This window comes from Antechinus flavipes, chromosome 2, assembly GCF_016432865.1.
Source record: "Antechinus flavipes isolate AdamAnt ecotype Samford, QLD, Australia chromosome 2, AdamAnt_v2, whole genome shotgun sequence".
Lineage (NCBI taxonomy): Eukaryota > Metazoa > Chordata > Mammalia > Dasyuromorphia > Dasyuridae > Antechinus > Antechinus flavipes.
Window position 1 is genome coordinate 229,181,744 of NC_067399.1, and position 19,139 is coordinate 229,200,882.

At 35.9% G+C, this 19,139-nt stretch overlaps 1 protein-coding gene across 1 annotated transcript in view; it reads right to left on the minus strand.

The window, feature by feature from the left end:
- The window catches only part of NUGGC (nuclear GTPase, germinal center associated), a 115,780-nt gene that overhangs the window by 41,545 nt on the left and 55,096 nt on the right, over positions 1-19,139 (minus strand). Inside the window, 5 exon segments of the mRNA XM_051973600.1 lie at positions 443-548; positions 1,340-1,429; positions 4,437-4,455; positions 8,478-8,653; positions 14,290-14,499. Coding sequence (XP_051829560.1) covers positions 443-548; positions 1,340-1,429; positions 4,437-4,455; positions 8,478-8,653; positions 14,290-14,499 — 601 coding nt within the window.

Below are 19,139 nucleotides of genomic sequence, written 5' to 3' on the forward strand. Positions count from 1 at the left end.
AAGTTTAAAATATATTAAATTTAATCCATTTAAATTTAATCTAAATAAAGTTATATTAAAGTTTAAATTAGATGTGCTCTCCTACCTTCAAGCAATTTATAATCTAATCAGAAAAGCATAGGTCAACAGACCAAATTCAACCTGCTGCCAGTTTTTATCAAGTCTAAGAGTTAATTAGCTAGTTCTCTAGGCTCCAAGCCCCAGTTTTATTTCCATTATCTCATGCTTCTCCTCACCCAGCAATGCTAGAATTTTAGTCCCAAATTACTGTATAGACACTACAGAAATGATAAAAAGATATTAATTTTTATCAACAGGTTAAGAAGCTAAGACATGATAGGTTGATGAGATATATACTTAGAAAGAAAAAATACTAAAGATCAAGTTTGACCCTAGTCGGTCAAGCACTTGGGGGAAAAGGAAGTGAAAAAGCTCATATTACCAGTTTCTTCTTCATTGAGTAAGTCCTGCCGCCAATATTCCTGAGCACTGACTGTGTATACCAGATCTGAGGCTTCTAAAACCTTGGAATCAGTAGGAAGTTTTCTCTAAAATGAAAGAGATATACACTAAATGCAATGACTTACTTCTAGAAAGTAAAAGTCCTTACAAACCAACAAATCTAAACAGACTCATTTCTAGCTACATCAGAGCTCCAAGACAGACAGGGGTGTAACAAGGATAGAACAGTTGGGGTTTTGTCCCTACCTAGAAAATTTGGAGGTGCTAACACATAATCTTGGGAGCACTTCTTCCCCTCTTCACTGTACCCGTGCCAGTGGTGGTATGCTTACTTCCCTCAGTGCCCACACTTTTAGAGTATAAAGACCTTGAGGAACCCCTAGGCTGTACTTTCTCTCCCAAGAAGAGAATTATATTTTAATAGAAAAAGCACGTGACAAATATTCTTTCCCATACTATACGGCTACGTGAGCCCTAGCTGACCTGCAGCTAGCCGGCACAGTGGATAGAGTGCCAGGCCTGGAGTCAGGAAGACTCGCTTTCCTAAATTCAAATTTGGTCTCAAACACTCTAGCTGTGACTCAATTTGTGTCAATAGCTCACCAAGCCAAGGGTCTAGAGGCTGGGGAAACAGCTAACACTATTTGTTCCCTTGCTACTAACAGGGCCATCCACAGTTTTTTCAATCAGTTTTATATAGTCCCTAGAAAAGCTCTTGCTGCTACTAAGAGTAATAATAGCTACTAAGAATAATAATAATAAAAGATTATTTTGAGAAAAAAAATTAGAGATATCCTCAAAATTTCAGAGAAAAGGGAGATGTTGAAGAGGGATTAATTTACAAAAGACAAAATACACAGGGGACATGTGAACTCACCTTTAGTTTTTCCTTGAGAGTCCTGTTATTTTGCATATTCATTGTTTCATTTCTTTCTAAAATTGCCTCACGCTGACTTTCAATCACCTTCTAGATGATTAAAAGAAATAAAAGTACACTAATAATTATTATTACAAATAACTTATGATGTCATTTATTCTATGTAATGTTATTATTTATATTATACCTTAATATACTAATGACACTAATATAAATTATTTATATAATAGTATTTATTATTATTGAGGAAACTAAGTAGTGTTCTGGCTAGCATGTTGGGCCTGGAGTCAGGAAGATTTGAATTCAAATCCAGTATCAGACACTTACTTAGTTGTGGACTCTGGGCAAGTCACTTAATCCCATTTGCCTCAGTTTTCTCATCTGTAAAGATGAACTGGAGAAGGAAATGGTATACCATTTCAGCATCTTTGCTAAGAAAACCCAAAATGGGGTCACAAAGAGCTGGACATGACTGAAACAATTGAATAATAATTTATTATTATTAATGGTTATACAATTGTGCTGTATAAGCAGTGATGTTTTGTAATAGCACTATCATTATTAGGGGTAGGTCCATGGCACAGTGGATGGAACGCTGAGTCTAAAGTAAATAGATCTGATTTCTAATCTAGCCTCAGATATCTATTAGCTGTGTGACCCTAGATAAGTCCCTCAGCAAGACTTCCTCTGTCTCAGATCTTTCACTTGTGAAAAGGGGATAATCTGCCACTTCTTAGGAGTGATGTGAGGATCAAATGAGATAACATAAGATGAAAACATTAGAGAGCTGAATAAATATTAGCTATTGCTATTAAGTATGTGAAATAATAATGGCTGTCATTTGCATGGTATTGTTAAGGTTTTCACAAGATATTTTACATATATGCACCCATAACCTCATTTGAATTTCACAACTCTGTGTGGTAGTAACAACATATTTTATAATTTCCATAAGGAAAGGGAGTCTAGTAAAGGCTGAATAATTTGTTCTAGGCCATGAACCAAGCAGGTGTTAAGACATAGGATTTGAATCTAAAATTTCTAGATTCCTTTTCCAGCTTGTCATGTACTATATTATGCTGCCTCTCCAATGGTCTATTAAATGCTAATTGAATATTTCCACAATCACAGATAACAAGTAACTGATAAAGATGAATTACCAGACAAAATGAACTTTATATACTTTATATTATATAATATATGATTATACATTATTATTTGATATATTCCATACTACTTATATATTCAATGTAATTTGTTTTACAACAGACTATATAAATAGAATGATTTATATTCTGAAGTCATAGAATCTTAAGAATTAAGGAAAGAACTTCTGAGATAATCTACTTTGACCTTCAGTCCAGGGTTGAAAGTCCCTCTACAGAATTCCAAAGAGACGGTTATCTTGTTTCTGTTCAGTAGTTTCAATAATGTCTGACTCTTAATGACTCCACTTGGGGTTTTCTTGGCAAAGATGCTATAGTAGTTTGCCATCTTCTCCATCTTATTTTACAGATAAGAAAACTGAGGCAAACAGTTAAGTGATTTGCTCAGAGTCACATGGCTAGTAAATGTCTGAGGCTAGATTTGAACTCAGGTTTTCCTGTCTCTAGGCCCAGCATTCTGTCCACTGCACCACCTACTTGCCCCTAGGATCATCTAGCACATTTCCTGTAGAAGGCAGTTCACTGCTTCACAAAGTAATCATTATTATTAAATAGATCTAATTTTTATGAAAAGGTTCTTTCTTAGAATATGCTGATATTCCCTTTAATTTCCACTAAGCTCTATTTCCAGAATCCAGAACAAAACATATTTATGCCTTTTTCCAAATGACAGCCCTTTAGATATTTGAAAATATCTATCCTATCTCCCTTTATCTTTGGTTAAAATGAATGTTACAAAGGAATTGGAAACTGAGTGAATGCCCCTCAGTTAGGGAATGACTGAATAAGTTATGATATGTGAATATAATGGAATAGTATTGTTCCATAAGGAATGATGAGCAGGTTGATTTCAGAAAAGACTGGAAAGACTTGCATGAACTGATGCTGAGTAAAGTGAACAGAAATAGGAAAACATTGAACACAGTAACAGCAAGATTATGTGATGATCAACTATGATATCTTAGCTCTTCTCAGCAATATAATGATCTAAGACAATTCCAATATATTTAGGATAGAAAATTATTTTTTTTCTTTCTTGTGTTTTATTCCTTTTGTTCTGATTTTTCTTTTACAACAAAACTAATATGGAAATATGTTTTAAATGATTATACGTGTAAAAGCTATATTAGATTACTTCTTATCTTGAGGAGAAAAGAGGTAAGGGAGGGAAGAGATAAAAAATTTGGACCTCAAAATCTTATAAAAATGAATGTTGAAAATTATCTTTACATGTAATGGGGAGGTGGGGGTGGAGCGGGGGGGGATACTATTGAGAAAAAATTAAATGGTAACCAAAAAATTTTTTTAAATGAATGTTGCAAGAGTACAGTATAAGAAAGTTCTCTTACCCCACCCCTGTCCCAGTTTTTATTAAGTACCTATATACACTATTTTGTAGTAGGTATTATGAATACTAAGATGAAATTAATAGACCTTTTTCTTGAAAAATAGTCCTTTTCATGGAAAGAAATCATGATCCAAAGAGGAAAAGGATTCACTCATCCAGGTAAGAGTTGGTCTTAGAACCTACATATAGTGTAGATTATTGGTGAGCCTTATACTTGGTGACATGAAATCTGCCTCTGTGCCTTTGCACTGGCTGTGCCCCATGCTTGGCATATTTCTCTTCACCCCAACTTTTTGAAACCATAGAAGCTCCTATTCAAATCTCTTTCAGTTTCCCCATTTGCTAGTGCTTCTTCCTACCCTCCCCACCCTGTTAAATAACTTTGTATAGATTTCGTACTTGCTTATACAGGTAAATAATTTCTTCCCATTAGACTGTAACTTCTTTGAAAGCAAGGAATACTTTGTTTTATTCCCTGGAATTCCTACAGTGCCTGGCACAAAGTAGAGATTTAATAAATGATTGCTGAATTGTGTTGAATTATAAGGAAGATTTCATTTAAAAGGAAATAATTCATACTCACATCTCTCCCTTTTCTTTCCCTAAAAAAAAATAAAAATAAAAATTTAGTAACACATTATGGTTTTAGTATGTACTAAAGTAATCATTTGGCAAGATTTCTGAATTTAGAATCAGAAAATTTAATTTCAAATTCTGACTGTCACTGATAATCTATGTAATCTTGAGATATCATTTAAAGTCTCTGGACCTTGATTTCCTGATCTATAAAATGGAAAGATTGGATTAGATAGCCTTTAAGCTTTCTTCCAGTTCTGTATCTATGATCTTAAACAAAAAAAAAGGACAAACTCCTCTAGCAGCAGAGACCTCAGGTAACAATCCACTTTTCTTTTCCCAATTTGGCTTTGGATGAGCCATAAGCCATATCCTTTAAATTATAAGCTCCTTGATCATTGTACACGGCAACATGACTATTATATGACAATCAATTCCGATGAACGTGGCTTTCCAACAATTAATTGATTGATGTCAGTTCCAATGATCTTGTGATGAAGAGAGTCATCTACAGCCAGAGAGGACTGTGGGATCTGAATGTAGATCACAATATAACATTCTCACTCTTTTTGTTGTTATTTGCCTGCATTTTGTTTTCTTATTCATTTTCTTTCCTTTTGGATCCAATTTTTCTTGTGCAGCAAAAGAATTATATAATTATGTTTGCACATATTAGATTTCACATATATTTTAACATGTATAACATATATTGGATTGCTTGCCATCTAGGGGAGGAGGTAGGAGGAAGGTGGGGAAAATCTGAGACACAAAGCTATGCAAGGGTTAATATTGAAAAATTATCCATGCATATGTTTTGAAAATAAAAAGCTTAAAAAATAGATTATAAGCTCCTTGAGGGCAAGGATTGTCTCTCTTTTTATTAATTGTATCCCCAGCTCTTAGCACAGTGCCTGAAATATAACAGGTGCTTTATAAATATTGATTGGATTGAATTGGATTGGATGTGCCCATTCAAGATCTCCTCTTTTTTTTTTTTTTTCAAAATACTGACCTAGGGTCTTGATGACTAATGAAAATACAAGAGGATTTGAAAGCTGAAAAAAAGATGTTGATATAGGAAATGGTGATTATGAAAAACAGTGGATTTGGAGCTTAGGAGAGAACATTCTCAAGAAAAATATCATCTAGAATGTGGAGTAATTTGGATACAGCATGGCAGAAAGATAAGGGGAAAATTGAAGTGGGATGCAACTCTCTCTCAGAAGTAACTTCCCCATTCATGGCAATTACATATCTGGTTTCCAGACCTAATTGTGAGTTCCTAAAGTTGTCATTGTTTAGTAGTTTTCAGTCTTGTCTGAATCTTTATGACCCTTTTGGGGTTTTCTTAGCAAAGATAATTGGAGTAATTTGTCATTTCTTTCTCTAGCTCTTTTTATAGATAAGAAACTGAGGCCAAGGGATTAAGTGACTTGCCTACTACATTCACACAGGTAGTATTTTAAAGCTGCATTTGAACTCAGGTCCACCTGACTCCAGGAGCAGAGATCTATCTTCTCTTCCACCTAGTTGCCCTAAACAGCAGTAGGTCATATGAAATAGAAAATAGGAAGGATTCAGGAAAACTTAGGGAAACATATGAATTGATGAAAAATAAAATTTTTGAATTGAAATTTTAAAAGCAATTTACATGATCATAATAATGTAAAGGAAAAGAACTCCAAAAGACTTCTGAATGTGATGAGATATTACTGCATTATAAGAGAAGATGAAACAATGAATATAAGGATGGAAAAATGTTATCCTCATGGTTAGCATTTATATAGCACTTTTAAGGTTTGCAAAGCTCTTTACAAATTTTATGTCATTTGGGGTATTGTATTTTTTGACTTCTCAATGGATAAGGGAAGGTGGAGGGAAGAAGAGAATTTGGAACCAAAAACAAAAATAAATAAATAAATCTATCATCGGGGGGGAAGGGGGGAGAGAGGGGGAGTAACTCTTTTTATTTTCATACTAACCCTGGGAGGGAAATCCTATTATTATCCTTTTCACAGATAAGGAAACTGAGGCAGCCAGAGATTATGTGGCTTGCTCAGGATTGCACACATAGTAACTCTGATATTAGATTTGAACTCAGGTCTTCCTAACTCTTAAGATTAGTGCTCTATCTTGTGCATCTCTTACTTGTCCAATAAAGTAAAAACAGAATCAGAAAAATAACTTGTATACAATGAATACAACAGTGTAAATGGAAAGAATAATTGAAATTGAATGCTACTTAAATATAATGATAAAATTTTACCTCAAAGAGAAAATAAGAGGATGTACCTCCCTCCCTTCTTTGCGGAGATGGGGAACTCTAAGTTTGGAACATACATAGAATTCTATTTATAATATAACATGTAACATATAGTATACATAGAGTTGGCTGATATGCTATTTAGTTTTGTTTTGTAAAGGGCTGAAACTCTGAGTTGATGCACTGAGGTTGGACAACCGAGCACTTAAGGCTAACTACTGATTGGACAATACTCTATTAACATATGCTTGGAAAATGGCCCTTCCCACTATTCTGTGCAGATTCACTCTTTTATACAGAGAATTGTGGGAAGGATTAGGGGGTGGAGTAAGACAAGCCAGGGTCACTTGGGTGGTAGGGGAAGAAAAGGAAGGTCGTGGAGATCCTGCGTCCATCCTGTTCACTTCAATCTCTAAAGACTAAGAATAAAGACCAAGGACTTTTGCTTATCCTGACTCTGGATGATTCTAAGGTATCAGGGTGCTAACTCGGTCTTCACATTGTTTAACATTTATTTGGGGTTTTTTTATTCTTTGTTACAAAGGATGGCACTCTAGAAGAGGCACAAAGAAAGTTATATTGAGACAGGTAGGTAATATTCTTTTTTAAGCTATTTTTTTTTAACCTGGGAATTCACTGGAGAACTCTATCTGTCAGCTGAGAGCCAAAACTGCAGAAGAGCAGACCCTGGGGAGGCCAGCTGAGACTGCTTCCCTGCAGAGTTCTTTTTCTTTGTCCAGGGAAGAGCTAAGGGTAGGACTCCAAGAGGAGGACATCAAGATTCTGTAACATTGGAGATCTTGACTACTTCAGCCACATGTATGCCTCGCTGCCATTGTATTGCATGTGTTCACCAATGCTGTGTGTATTTGTTAAAGAGAGTACCCTTTCAAAGTAATCCCAATAGACTTTGGACAGAAAATGCCATCTGCATCCAGAAAAAGAACTAAAGAGACTTGAATATAAATCAACACATGCTATGTCCACATCTATTTTTTTTTAATCTCTCCCATGATTTTTCCCTTTTGCTATGATTTTTCTCTCCCAACATGATTCGTAAAGCAATGTGTATTTAAAAATATTTTTTTTTAATTTTTAAAAGCATCCTATATTTATGGGAGAAAAGTTTTGAACACTATATAGTTTTTTGGGTTGTTTGTTTGTCTTGTTTTGTTAATATGCCATCTATTACATGCCTTAGTACATTTATTGGCTGCTTGCATATGTTAATTTAGGGCTTCAGCTAATATTCCAGAAACAAGTACCAATGGTTATCCTTAGAACAGATGCCTTTCTGAGAACCCAACCTGCAAATCTTTAAGTATCATATTGGAAAGCAACCTAGATGGGGTCCTACCTGAAGAACCTTAGAAATGAAAGGGATCTCAGAAATCACCTAGTCTAGTCTTTCCCATTTTACAGATAAGGAAACAGATCCTTGTGAGTTTTAAATGACCTTATTCAAGGTGACAAAATAAGTTAAGAATAAAATAGCAACTAGAATCAAATAGTTTGAGTTCTTTCCTACTATATTTTACATGTTGAGCAACTTTCATTTTCTCCTGGAAATGAATCCGATCTTAGCAATCTAACCCCCTCACTGTCATTTTATATGTGAGAAAAATAAAACTCAGAGAATTTAAATCATTTACCCAAAGTCACAATCAGAAAATGTTAGAGGTAAGATTCAAATTAAGATCTTCTGACTCCTCTCTTCCCATTTCACCCCTTTGACTCTCTAAAGAAGTGTAAGTGAACTGCACAATGGAAAATCTAAAACCATACCTTAAGTATTCTGGCAGATAGAGTTTATCACATTTTGTGACCACCAGGGCAATATCTTGGCAGACTCCCCGCTGGCAGGCTTTGATACTTTCACAGAGAAGCTCTTCATGGATTTTTCCCCCGGAAATCTTCTCAATGTCACTGATCACCCAGATCACAGAACACTTATCAATGGTCTGAAAAGCACCAACAACAAATACACTTGAACAACAAATGTATAACACAAAGAGTTAGATGTTGGCCAATGTCCAGGAACCCAGAAAACTGAGTTTGAGACTGCCACCTGAGGTAAACTGGAGTTATCTCAGACTGCTAGAAAGTCAATTGTGAAATGTTCCTTGTGAGCATTTACATCTGGGGACATTACCAAAGGTCTTAGATTTAAGAAAGTGATAGAGAAAATGTTAGTAATAGAGATGAAATTTTAAAATGTCTCATGCCATGCAGGTAGATTTTGGTAAAATCTGAAATGCAAAGTAAAGTCAGCAGAACCAGGGGAATATTGTATATAATAGCAGCAATATTGTGCAATGAAAAACTATGAAAACTTAGCTCTTTTTAGTAACACAATAATCGAAAACAATGCCAAAGAATTCATGATGCAAAATGCTATCCACATCCAGAGAAAGAACTGATAAAAGAGTTTGAATACATATTGAAACATACTATTTTCACTTTATTTTTTTCAATTTTTTTAATTTCTTTTGTTATTTTTCTTCTTTTGCAACATGATTAATATGAAAATATGTTGATTGTATATACAATTGCTACAGGAAGGGAGGAAGGAAGATATACTGGAATTCAATTTTTTTAAATGAATTTCAAAATTATCTTTATGTGTAATTAGAAAAAATACTATAAAAATGTGTCATGCATACTTTTTTGTTATTTTTTTTTAGAGAGCTATTGTTAAATAATGATTAGCACATTCCTGGTCCTTTTATATGCTTTCTGCATTTGTGTGTGTGTGTGTGTATGTGTATGTGAATCTTTTGTATCATATGTAAAATGAAATAAAGATTGTCCTATTCTTCTTAAGTATTTATTGCCATAAGTGCTCATAAAAGAGGCAGTGACTCTGCTACCTACACTTATGGAAACCTAGACACAAGTTAGACATATGCCGCCACTGAAGATTTTCCTGAGAAAACTCTTTATGGAAGCATAAAGGGGCAAAGGGACAGGGTTATAGGGTGACATCAGGATTTGGGCATCCTTCATGTTTGTGGAAGATAGAAAGGCTTACAAAATCATGGAATTTGAGAGCTGGAAGGCACCTCAATAGCCAGCTAGTCCAAATAATACATGAGAGAAGATTAAGGAATTATTTAGGTGGGAAGCAATAAGTAGTTCAAAATACATTATTGGACTGGTCTTACCAAGTAAAATAAATAGACTTCAACTTAAAGATGAGAAAACTGGGGCCCAGAAAGGAGTGACTTTCCTATGATCATTCTGCCAGACAATTGATGAAGAACTTAGAAATAAAAGGACAAGGAGTCCCAATTGTTTAAAAAAATTTGCCCAAGGTCACACGGGTAGTTTTATCCTAAGGGGCAACCAACAGAGTTGCAATAATGCCAGAACTCAGCAGGAGATGATGAGGGAGAGATGACTGAAGAAAGGAGGGAGGGTTTTATGTCTCAGTCTCAGATCACAATGTTTGAAGGAAAAGCATTTTTTACCTCAATATGTAGATGATATCCCCAAACCACAAGTATGCTAGGAAGCAGCAGTCCAAATGTACTGTGGTCAGGATTAGGGAATTAGTTCAGACTGTTCTTGTTGGGGCTTTTTTTTTTTTCCATTTGGATCAGTTTATTTTTCTGCTTTTAGTGACCTCTGAAAGACTACCTAACTGAGTAAGGCAAGTGCTCCATGTGGGCGCATGGCCAAGTCAAAATAACACAACACTGGCAGAAATCAGGTATTCCTTCCCGCCCCTGTCCACTCTGAAATTCTCTCTCTCCCACCCTTTAAGCCTTGACATCCCTAGGGCTCAGCTCAAGGGTCATCTGAGTCCTAACACCCCAAACTATTAGTGATTATGTGAGTGATTTCAGTTATCTTCCTGATCCATTTTTCTCATGTGTGAAATGAGGGGTTTGGATTAAATGACCTTTGACAACCATCACCACCCTCCAATTTACATTGTATATAATTTGCATTTATTTATCTCTCTACTTGATTCCACCTGCCACCCAGAGACATCTAGTGGATACAAAGATAGCCCTGGGATCAGGAAGCCCCGAGTTCAACTCCATCCTCAGACATTTACTTAGTTGTGTGACTCTGGGCAAATCACCTCACTTCTATCTGCTTCAGTTTCTTCAATGGAAGAACAAAACTAATAATAGCACTTCCCTCCCACAGTTATTGAGGAGATCAATGAAATAATTTTTGTAAATCACTTAGCACAATGTCTGGCACATAGTAGGAGCTTAATAAATGGTTGTTCTCTTCCCTATCTTCCTTTCCTTATCCCCCTGACCTTAAGATTAGGGACTTTCTCTTTGTATCCCCAAACAGCACCTAGCAGAGTGTCTAGAACATGGCAAGGATTTAATCAATACTTCTGAGATTGGATTTAATTGAATTTATAGCCATTCTTATTCAGAGTCCAGACTTGAACGTATAGAGATGCCATTTAATAGAAATAGAATTAGCTCTGGAGTCAGGGACTTACGAGTCTAGCCCCTCTGCTACTATTTAATTACCCAGATGACCTCAGACAAGTCATATAACATGAGTCTCAGAACCTCAGTTTCCTCATAAAGATCCTAAAAGAAAGCCTGGCTTGACAAGAAAAATTAGCTGCCTCCTCCAAACCAAAGCCAGTTGGACTGAATATAAATAAAAGCCCCACAGCCCCACAGATTGCCTAAATCCTAGAATCATTTCCCCAAGAAACAAGTACTCTGATTTTCACCCTCCTTCAAATAACAATGACTCACATTTTTATAGTGCTTCTCATTACTACCTTAGAGGGTAGTAAGAATATATATTGCCTCCATCGTACAGATGAGGAAATTGAGGTCCAAAAAGGTGAAATAACTTGCTTACTAAGCACTAAAGCCAGAATTCAAAACCACATCTTCTGATTCCAAAGCTAGTATTCTTCCAACTTGCCATTAGTTAAGTCATCAAGTGACAAGATATTAAGCACCCACTATGTTTCAGCCACCATGCTAAGCAATAGAGACACAAACAAAGGTAAAAGACAGTCCCTGTTGTTGAGAGGCTTACATTCTAAGGGGGTAAAAAACATGCAAACAACTATGAACAAATAAGCTATAAACAGGATAAATTGGAGAGAATCAAAAAAAGGAAAGATTAAAATGAAGATGTATTGAGAAAAGACTTCCTCTAGAAGCTGGACCTTAAAGGAAGTCAGGAAAACCAGAAAGAGATGAGGAAGAAAAGCATTCCCAACATTAACCAGAGAAAATGTACAGTCAGGAGATAGAATGTCATGGTCAAGGAACAAAAGACTGGCCAATGTCACCATTGCTCCAGAATCATAGAATCTGAGAGCTAGAAGGGACATTAGACAATGAACAATTTACCCTCCTTGTTTAAGAGATGAGAAAACTGAGGAGCAGAGAAGCAAGCCATTCTGGGTCTTCTTTATATATTATATATATGATTACACTGCACTACCTCCCTCCCAAGAGGCATTGGCTATCAAGCTTGCCAAGCCATAAAGTCTTGGGGGATCATAAAGAATCACTCTCAGAGTCAGGTAGAAGTAGGTTAAAGACTCAGAGTTACAGAGTAGGTGTTCATCTGCATTGGAGGAGGGAGGTTACTCACCAGGAGTTCTTTACAGGTGCAGTCTCTAAACACAAATCTGACAAACTTTTATGCATGCACAGAGAGTGGTATGTATACATATAGATATATACTTGAGTGTTTATGTATGTGGCTGTGGCTGTGGATAGATACATATAGATATATGTATATGTATGTGTGTGTGTGTATATATGTGTGTGTATATATATATATATATATATATATATATATATATATATATATATATATATATATATATATATGTAATATGTGTGGTGTTATATGAATATTTATCATATATCAGACATATCCACAGATAAAGGTGATATTTATATAAATATCAATTGTACACATATATCAGAAATAGACATGATATATATATTTGCATATATATATATACATATATACCAAATATACACACCCATATAATTCATATATAAATGTGAGAATGTGTGTGTGTGTGTGTGTGTGTGTGTGTGTGTGTGTGTGCGCATGATATTCAGGAATGTTGTTATTGTTTAGTCTTGTTCAACTACTTGTGACCCCATCTGGAGTTTTTTGGAGTGATTTGCCATTTTCTTGACTAACAGAAGGCACCTGGGTGGCCCAGTGAATTGTGCCCAAGATTCAGGAAGATCTGAGTTAAAATTTGGTCTTGGATACTTTCAAGTTCTCTGACCCTGAGCAAGTCTTTTAAGGTACCTCCGTTTCCTCACCTGTAAGCTGAGCTAGAGAAAAAGAGATAGAAAACCACATTAGTATTTTTGCTAAGAAAATCCCAAATGTGGTCATGAAGAGTCAGACATGACTGAAAATTAACAGAATAATATCAGATATACATACCTATACCTATGTGTGTGTGTGCATCTCACATATAAAGGTATTATATATGTCACATTTATATATATATATACCAGGAAAACATACTTATGCCACATATAAATATGATATAAACATATCACACACATATATACAAAATACATATACTATTAGGTATACATACCTGCACCCAAATATATGTGCACATGTGTGTGGGAACACACACACACACACGATAGAGAGCTACACAAATGTCTCTACATATAAGATTTAGGAATAAGAATTGTACCAATGGTTTCATTAGCATAAAGCACTCCCTCCAATAGTACCAGCTGCCACTTCTCTGCCACCGATGGTGTCACAGTGCTTCCAGGATAACTGGGAGTCTAAGGAACTTCCCCATGATCATGCGTCTGATATGTGTCATAGGCAAGTTTGAAGTTGGGTCTTCCTGGCTACAAAAGCAGCTCTACTCCCCTCAGCATAAAGAGCTGGCTAGGAAGTCAGGAAATGCTGAATTCAAGCTTTTCTTCTAACACCAGCAGTGTATGATATACACTACATGATACACAATGATATAGATATGAGAATATAAGATAAAGTGTATGATAAAACAAAGGGCTTTGTAACAGTTATTACGGTGGTATAACCCAAGCTCACACTGCTAATTAGTGCCACGTGCAGGACTAAGTCTAAGCCAAGGATGGGCTAGAGCCAATTCTAGCAAAAAAACATATAAATTTTGTTATATTTTCAATATGAGCATTTATACCTTGGAAATCAGCTCTATATTGTCAGCTTGCTTTGTTGATTACCTGGATTAAAGAAAGATTAGATTTTTTTTGGGTCAGGCAACCACTTATAACATCCACCTTCCTCTTTAACCTCCTTGTTGCTAACTCCTAAACTCTTCTGCCCTCTACTAGCTGAGCTTGCCCCACTGGCTGTGGTCTACTCTGTCTCTGGCTCTTGGCATATGTCCACCCCTACTGCTCCCAACTCTTACTGTATATAATCTCTATCTATATATCAACATTCAGATATTTAATATATATCAAAACTCAGGTTTAATACTCAGAGACCAGGATAAGAAGATCATACATTAGTATTCTACCATCAATAAAGCAAATTTCCCTTTAAAGTTTGAAGAAAGAGACATGATTGAAGAGATTAAAAGAGTCCAAAAATAAGGAGAAATTACCCTTTTCCACATTTCATCTCTTTTGCTGTTAAAGTCGCCTGTTCCAGGTATGTCTACGAGCACCACACCTTCTGGAATCATTCCTGACCTGGGAAGAGTCACTTCTACATATTTGATCAAAGGCCAGATTTGAGTCCTAACTGGCCCCCCATCTGTATTCCTCATCTGAGTCTGGATGTAAGGGTCCAGTTTTGCAGAAAGTTCATTTGCCTGAAAAACAAAGAAAGATGTATAATAGCCATCTATTCCTTTTTTTTAAACCCACCCCACCCACTACCTTATCTTCTATCATCCCTATCCCTTCTTTTACCTTTTTCTTCACTCTTTCTGCCTTCCCTTCTATCCCGTCCCTCCCTTTTCTTTTCTTCTTCCTCTTCCTATTTCTTTATAGGTTTAGATAAATTTCTATACCCAACTTAATGATTAAAGTATTCCCTTTTAGAGCCAAAATCTATGAGATCAAGCTTCAGACAATGCTCATCCCCCTCTCTTCTTTCTCTGGATTGTATTAGGTCTTTTGCACCTCTTCATATGAACTAATTGTCCCATTATACTTCCCCTTTCCTCTTTTTCCAATACATGCCTTTTCCCTCCTTTTAATGTCTTTTTCTCTGATGTCATCACATCAGAGTCCATTAACAACCGTACTCTCAGTCCATGTGATGGCCCTCTCTCTGTCTCTGCCCCAGATACAGTTCTCAAGAGTTACAGATATCATTTTCCCATCTAGTGATGTAAACAGTTTAACCTTTACATTATATATATTTTTTTCCTCCCCTGTTTACCTTTCTATGCTTTTCTTGTCCTGTGTTTGTAGATTAAATTTTCTGTTTATTTCTGTTTTTTTTCAATAGAAGTGACTGAAAGTTTCTTATTTCACTGAAACTCCATCTTTTCCCCTGAAAGATGATACTGAATCTCACTGAGTAGATAATTCTTGGTTGTAATCCTAGGTCCTTTGCCTTCTAGAATATGGTATTCCAAGCCCTCCAATCCTTTATTGTAGAAACTGCCAGATCCTGGGTAATTCTGACTGTTGCTCCTTGATATCTGAATTGTTTTTGTCTGGCAGCTTGCAGTATTTTTTCCTTGAGATTATAGTTTTGGAGTTTCACAACAATGTTCTTTGAGGTTTTCCTTGTAGGATGTCTTTCTAGAAGTGATCGATAGATTCTTTCAATAAGTATTTCCCCCTCTGTTTCTAGAATATTGGGGCAGTTTTCCTTAATGATCTCTTAGAGAATGCTATCCAAGCTCTTTTTTTAATCATGGCCTTCAAGAAGGCCAATAATTTTTCAATTGTCTCTTCTGGATCTATTTTCCAGGTCAGCTGTTTTTCCAATAAGATATTTCACATTTTCTTTCATTTTTTTTCATTCTTTTCAGTTTGTTTGACTGATTCTTGCTGTCTCAAAAAGTCATTAGTTTCCATTTGCCCTGTTCTAGTTTTTAATGTTTGATTTTCTTTAGTTATCTTTTATATATCTTATTCCATTTGGTTAATTCCACTATTTAAGAAGTTGTTTTCTTCAGACAATTGTTTTCCCAAACTGTTTACTCTCTTATGCATACCTCTCACTTCCTCATTTTTTCTTCTCTCTCTTTTATTTGCCTTTTTAAGTCTTTTATGAACATTTTCAAGAAGCCTCTTTGGGCTTGAGAACAAATCATATCACTCTTTGAGATTTCTTCTGTGGACATTCTGTCCTTATCTGAGTTTGTATTTTGGTCTGCCCTGTCACCATAGTAGCTTTCTGTAGTCAAGGTTCTTTTCTGTTTCTTGCTCATTTTCTTTCCTTTTCTTTTGGTATTTCCTCTTTTTTTTTTTTTTTTTTTTTTTACTTAAATGGTTCAGTTCTGCTCCTGGGGTAAAGGAGGGCACTATCCCAAGCATCCTATGCAGTTCTATGCTTTGGCTTTGAGCACAGGGGCTCCTTGTGCTTGTAAAGGGTAGTTTGGCTACTCTTTTCAGAAAACAGCCTGGTTTCCCAGAGTTTGCCTTCTGAGCTGGGACTAAAAGATGCCCCCCTGAAGCAGGACTCTATTGAACCAGAATTGAGAGTCTTAGTTGCTCATTTTCTGTGATTAAGACCTTCTCATTGGCTTTCTTAGAGTCTGTCTGAGCTGGGTTGAACACCCTTTTCACCCCAGTGAGACTGACCTTTCTTGAAGTTTTTTCATTCTGTCTTGAGCTGGAGGATGGTTTCATTCCATCAGACTCTGTTCAGAGGCTTGGTTTCATGTAGTTTTCAAGAGAAACTATATTCTCATATTTCAACAGCCTATCTTTTCCTGGATTGATGGCTGCCCAGGTGTGTCAAAAAAGTATCATACATAATCAAATGAGGCAGGCATGAGAAATCTCATACCAATCTAGCTACATAAGCATAACCATGTCATTTAATTTTTTAATTCATTTTATTTTATTTTTTAATTAAATATCATTTATTTTCTCTCCTAACTCCATACCCAATTCAAAAGAAAAAGAGAACTATTGTAATAACAATATATACATAGACAAGCAAAATTAATTTCTACAATTTCCATGTCCAAAAATGTGTGCCTCATTCTGCATCATGTCAGCAGGTGGCTAACATAATTTGTCTTCATGGTTAGTCATTGAGTTGATCAATTATTAAAGTTATTTCTCTTTACAATGTTGTTATTATTTAAACTGTCCTCCTGGTTCTGCTTACTTCATTTGGTATCAGTTCATATAAGTCTTTCCAAGATTCTCTGAACCCATTCCTTTCTTATTTCTTATAGCATAGTAATATTCCATTGTAATATTATTGTTCTGTCAGAAATGACCAGCAGGATGAATACAGAGAGGACTGGCGAGACTTACATGAACTGATGCTAAGTGAAATGAGCAGAACCAGGAGATCATTATACACTACGACAACGATATTGTATGAGGACATATTTTGATGGAAGTGGATTTCTTTGACAAAGAGACCAACTGGTCTCAACTGAGTTTCAATTGATAAATGACGGACAGAAGCAGCTACACCCAAAGAAAGAACACTGGGAAACAAATGTGAACTATCTGCATTTTTGTTTTTCTTCCCGGGTTATTTATACCTTCTGAATCCAATTCTCCCTGTGCAACAAGAGAACTGTTTGGTTCTGCAAATATATATTGTATCTAGGATATACTGCAACATATCTAACATATATAAAACTGCTTGCCATCTAGGGAAGGGGGTGGAGGAAGGGAGGGGAAAAATCGGAACAGAAACGAGTGCAAGGGATAATGTTGTAAAAAAATTACCCTGGCATGGATTCTGTCAATATAAAGTAATTATTAAATAAAAATTTTTTAAAAAGGATACTATCTGGAATTTAAAAAAAAAAAGTAATATTCCATTGTATTCATAACCTAATTTGATCAACGAGGGGAGGGGCATCTTAAGTTTCTACTTCTTTACCACTATAAATGGAGCCCAAGTCACTTATCTTAATCTAAAGAGCTAATCCTCTCCCTGAGCCTTAGTATAGCCTTACCTACAAAGTAGGACTGTAGTACAAACAAAATAAATTCTGACAGAATTCTAATTAGGGAAACCTCAACAGAGTTCTAGAGCCAGGTGAAATATCACTTTTATCTAGCAACAGAGTGACATTTAGTGTATCGTTGAGAGCACTCACTTAGTGAGAAAGGTGCTGTAGATAATTAGGCTTGCCACAATTGGGGCCCTAAATCAGTTTGGGTTGTTTCCAGAAAGCAGAATCTGGTCTAAGCAATTCTCTGAGATTCAGGGAAGTCGGGGATGCATTTTGTGGTATGCTGGTAAATGTTTACTACCCAGCTATTCAAGGAGGAAAGTATACACAATACACTTTTCAGTATAATCTGCCGCGTTAATATTTTTTCCATCACTTTTTTAAAGTCTTGACAATCAACAAAACAATAACTCAAACCCTGATTTGTAGATAGATGATTTTGGAGGCGTGAATGCTCACAATGAAAATTTAATAATGGATTTTGAGAGCCTGTAAAAACTGGCTTAGCACATCCCTATTTGTTTAGATCCCTGAGAAGCCTGGGATGGGAGTGTCTTTATGTCATTTCTCTGGTGTTCTGTCCAGCAGGAAGAATGCTGGAGAAACCATTTGTAACTGTGTTTCTCCCTCCCCAGAAGTCCAGTATCTGAAGCAGAGAATTGGGGAAGTTATTTATAGGAAGATGTCTTAGTCTATGATTACAAAGCAACTTTGAGCAGGGCAAGGCTACCTCTCTGATAAAGTAATTGTCAGTCTCTACCCAATTACCTCAGAGTAAGTTTGAAAGTCTGTGTTGTTCATTTTCAGCTGTGTCTGACACTTTGTACCCCTCACTTGGGGTTTCTTTGGCAAAGATACTGGAATGGTTTGCCATTTCTTTCTCCAGCTCATTTTATAGGTAAGGAAACTAAGGTAAACAGGGTTAAGTGATTTGTCCAGGATAGTAAGTGTTTGAGGCTAGATTTGAATTCAGGAAGATGAGTCTTCCTGACATCACACATGGCACTCTATCCAATTAGCTACTTTCTGTTGTAACTCAATTCTAAAATCTTTTCAAGTTCTATAATTCAATGATTCCATGATCATGGGGTCATAGAACTCAGTCTGGAAGGAACCTCAAGGACCATCTAGTCCAATCTACTTATTTTAAAGCCGAAACCCAGGGAAGTTAAGTGATTTAACCAATTTCAGAAAAGTAGAAAGTATTATAAGAGAGATTTGAACCCAATTCTCTTTAGAGTACTGCTTAACTTATTTAGATATTATAATAAGACTCTTCTTTTTCCCTGTGGCTAATAGGAAAATTCTGGTAACTAAGATGACAATGATGACCAGAATTTGGT